Source organism: Mytilus edulis, chromosome 6 (assembly GCF_963676685.1).
Source record: "Mytilus edulis chromosome 6, xbMytEdul2.2, whole genome shotgun sequence".
In the NCBI taxonomy this organism is placed as follows: domain Eukaryota; kingdom Metazoa; phylum Mollusca; class Bivalvia; order Mytilida; family Mytilidae; genus Mytilus; species Mytilus edulis.
The window spans coordinates 31,848,912-31,852,894 of NC_092349.1; the positions used below are offsets into that span (position 1 = coordinate 31,848,912).

At 35.0% G+C, this 3,983-nt stretch overlaps 1 protein-coding gene across 1 annotated transcript; it reads left to right on the forward strand.

The window, feature by feature from the left end:
* Nucleotides 1-2,301: 2,301 nt before the first annotated feature.
* On the forward strand, nucleotides 2,302-3,666 carry LOC139526347 (uncharacterized). The gene has a single exon (XM_071321482.1). The coding sequence runs from the start codon at nucleotides 2,302-2,304 to the stop codon at nucleotides 3,664-3,666; it is 1,365 nt and encodes a 454-aa protein (XP_071177583.1).
* Nucleotides 3,667-3,983: the final 317 nt, after the last annotated feature.

Below are 3,983 nucleotides of genomic sequence, written 5' to 3' on the forward strand. Positions count from 1 at the left end.
ATGGATAACAGATTTTTGACTTTCTGTGTTTCGAATTCTGTCTTATTGACTTGTTGCGCAGTTTTAACACACATTTAGCATGAGATCGGCTTCTGAAATATTAATCTTCAGCACTACGTGTATCTGGCGAAAAGAACAATGGTTAGTAGTTCAAGTGACGGTCACATACTCTATTGTCAATCACAATTGTTGATGCTTCATGATGAAAGTCAGATACCTCATCACAAAGAAATAAAGAAATATCTGCAATCATTGTTCTTCTTGATTCATCACAAATGTGGCTGGTTATTCTACAGGGTTTTTCAATCCTTGACTCATTTTGTTTTTCCTGACTATATATATTAAGATTTGCTTTGACAGGATAAGTACCTTTTGCCTTGTGATTCTCCTATTGTATGGCCTTCATCAACGTTGAACAGTTGTATGCTTACAAAAAATGACTGATTATCAGCTCAAATATCTATGTCTGCTCTTTTTGTATTTGCTTGGCATTGTAAATCATCACGTGTCCTCTCTTCCCTGTGCGGAATTCATTATTTATTTATTAGATTTGTTCAACTCTAGTGATTTTGATACCTACGTATTTTTCCTGTTCAACATACAGTGCTCATATTTTATACACGGATTTTTTTAATGGTAAAAAACTACCTAAGCCCTACATACTAAACTGCAATTAAAAGAATTTACGTATTTCTTTAAATACATTTATTTGTTAACATAAGCATACCTAATTTAAGCACTTGGTGAATATATCTTATATGAAAAGCAACAGTCATTCATAAATGAATAGCAAAACTAGTTGTAAATGCATAAAAAAACTTAGTATTAATTCAAAAAACAATTTAAGATAGCGAATAATAATATATTGCAAATTTACGTTTCCAAAATGGCCACCATTCAAGATGGCCACTAAATACTTCAGTAGTGCTCAGTATATATTCTTTGTCATAAGAAATACGAAAGTTTATCAAAATTAGTTAAGTAACATATTTTTCATATTTTTTCTAATAATTTTTATTGATTTTTTGGACACGATTTCAAAATGGCCGCCCAGAGCCGCCATTTTGATTTTCTGAATTGGGTCCATAGCTATAAATGTTAGTTATGACCCCAACTAACACTCTGCAAAGTTTGATGCTTTTACCACCTTCTGAGCAATTGTTTCACATTTCGACTGGACTATAACCCGCCTTTTCATTTTATAGATCGTACATCGAAGCTAGAAAAATAATAATTACACAACTGGATTCAGTACATTGAATTGTTTTGTTAGACATGAATTATTTTTATAATAGAAATATATTTGAAAATTAATAAATGAAACATACTGAATTTTCAATGATTTTCTCGATAACACCTGATTAACAGACTTTAGCCAACCCGATTAACAGACCACCCGCTGATATAGCCGCATACTCAATATAGATTAACCGACCAATCTCTGGGTTAGCCGAGTGTCGGCCGCGATATTGTATCAACGTAACAAGAGTGTCGAAATCATAAAGCTGTGAAATATAAAAATAAAGAGGTGTGGTATTTATTGATCGCGAAGGAGAACACGCTCTAACGAAAAATATAGAAAATAAATGTAAAACAATACATTATTTCTCGAAACATGTCTTTTACCGATCGGGGAAAAAATCGTCGTTTTTGCACGGCTTTATGACGACTTTCTTTTACAAGATAGAAGGCGCGCCTATATATATATATTTGTTTGAAGTAATCCCAGATGTTGATGTTGAAATGAATTTTGAGTTTAAAAGATTCAAAAAATTAAGTTATTAGGAAATAGTGACAAGAAAAGAACGGAAGTCCCTAAAGTAAAAAGTTACAATACTGTTTTTGAAGACTTCAGACTGTACAAAAATATTTCGGACTTTAAAATGCGTTACCGTATATACATCTTTAAATATGTTTGACATACTACACCGTGAGCTCCATGTAAATTTGTCGAGACACAACCTCGGCGGATCAGTCCAAGTAGAACCAGAGAAGCAACTTGTTGTCTTCTTGAACTTTATGGGTAACCAGCAGTCGATGAAGGAATGTAGTCATTTCTTTGGACTGATAATATCAACAGAACATGCCATTATTTATCGAGTGACGGACACTTTATTTGAACTGCATAAACAAGTAGTTTTGCAACAAATAGATTTCACGAGCTACACGACGCGTGTCGCATTTATAACAGAATCTGCATACACTTTTGAAACATATGAAAAATCCTCTGCTTTACGTGTTGTTTTCTAAATTTCTAGTTTCGCAGAATATAGCTATTGATTTTTGTCATGTTGTTTGTTAATGTTTGCTGGTATAGGACAGAAGTTTAGACCTCTACTTAATAATTTTTCTTCTGAATTGGTTAATTCTGTTGACGACACCATTTTTGCTATACCAGCAAACATTAACAACCTACAATTGGAGACAGATGTGGATCAATTTGCAAGACGTCTTCGCCTAAAAGAACACTTTAATAGGCAACACAAAAAAAACTTACAAGAAGCCGGAATGAATGATTTGGAATATGAGAGTGATAAAGAGGACAAGTGCATCCCAAGATTTAAAACGAAAAGCGAATGGAATCCACCAAGGAGTAAGAACGACAATTTAGAATCCTTTATATCATCTATTAAAACTGAAGTAAAATCATCAGTCAGTGGCAAACGTTTACGGAATCTCTTTGAACAAGAAAGCCAAGCCATTAATAATTTAAAAAGCCGTGATGATATTGTTATTAAACAAGCAGACAAAGGAAGTGCAGTTGTAGTGATCAACAAAACCGACTACATTGAAGAAGGGAATCGTCAGCTGGCAAATACAAAATTTTACAAACATTTAGAAAGTGATCCTACAAAAGAAATAAGTAAACAAATTAATGAGGTCCTTTCAGATATGAACAGCAAAAAACACATAGATGACGACACGTACGACTATCTACGCCCTGATGAAACCTGCACAGCCGGTCGATTTCACTTGCTCCCAAAACTTCATAAAGAAGGGATTCCGGGAAGACCGATAGTATCTGCAAATGGCCATCCAACCGAAAAAATATCTGAATTCGTGGATTACCATCTTAGACCACATGTTAGAACAATGCCATCTTACATTCAAGATACAACAGATTATTTGAAGAAAATGGATTCATTAAATCCCTTACCAAACAACACAATTTTGGTATCGATGGATGTGTCTTCTTTATACACAAATATTCCCAAAAATGAAGGAATAGTCGCTTGTGAACAAGTATGGAACAGTCGTAAGGATATACATCCCCCAACAGACTGTCTGGTTCAGTTGCTGCGACTAGTGCTGGAAAACAACAATTTTGTATTCAACGACCAGCACTACTTGCAGGTTGACGGTACCAGTATGGGAACCAAAATTGCACCTTCTTTTGTCAACTGTTTCATGGGGAGTCTCGAAGAACGCATCCTTTCGAATGTACCATACAAACCCTTGTCTTGGCTTCGTTATATTGATGACATCGACATCAAATGGAACGAAACTGCAGAACGTCTGCCAGAATTTCTCGATTTCTGTAACAACTTTCATCAATCGATAAAGTTCACATCTGAAGTTTCAAATGAGAAAATTGCGTTTCTCGACACCACCATAACTTTAGAAAACGGAGTCATGACAACCGACCTTCACACCAAAAAAAACTGATAAACACCAATTTCTCTCTCCAAAGTGTCGCCACCCGAAACACTGCTTCCGGAGCATTCCATACAACCAAGCCATCAGGTTAAAACGGATTTGTTCATCGGAATCAAAATTAAACCATCGTTTGGGGCAACTCAGACAGGAACTTAAATCAAGAGGTTATAAGAACAAAAATATTTCAGAAGCTTTCGGTAAAGCAAAAGAAAAAGACCGAACAAACCTACTTGAGTACAAAGTAAAGACGGCCCAGACAAATAAAATCCCGTTTGTTGTTAGCTTTCATCCTGACCTGACAAATCTTTCATCAATTGTCCACAAAC

Bases quoted from the DNA above. Each gene is read 5' to 3' on its own strand.
- LOC139526347 (XM_071321482.1), top strand. From the start codon at position 2,302: ATGTTTGCTGGTATAGGACAGAAGTTTAGACCTCTACTTAATAATTTT.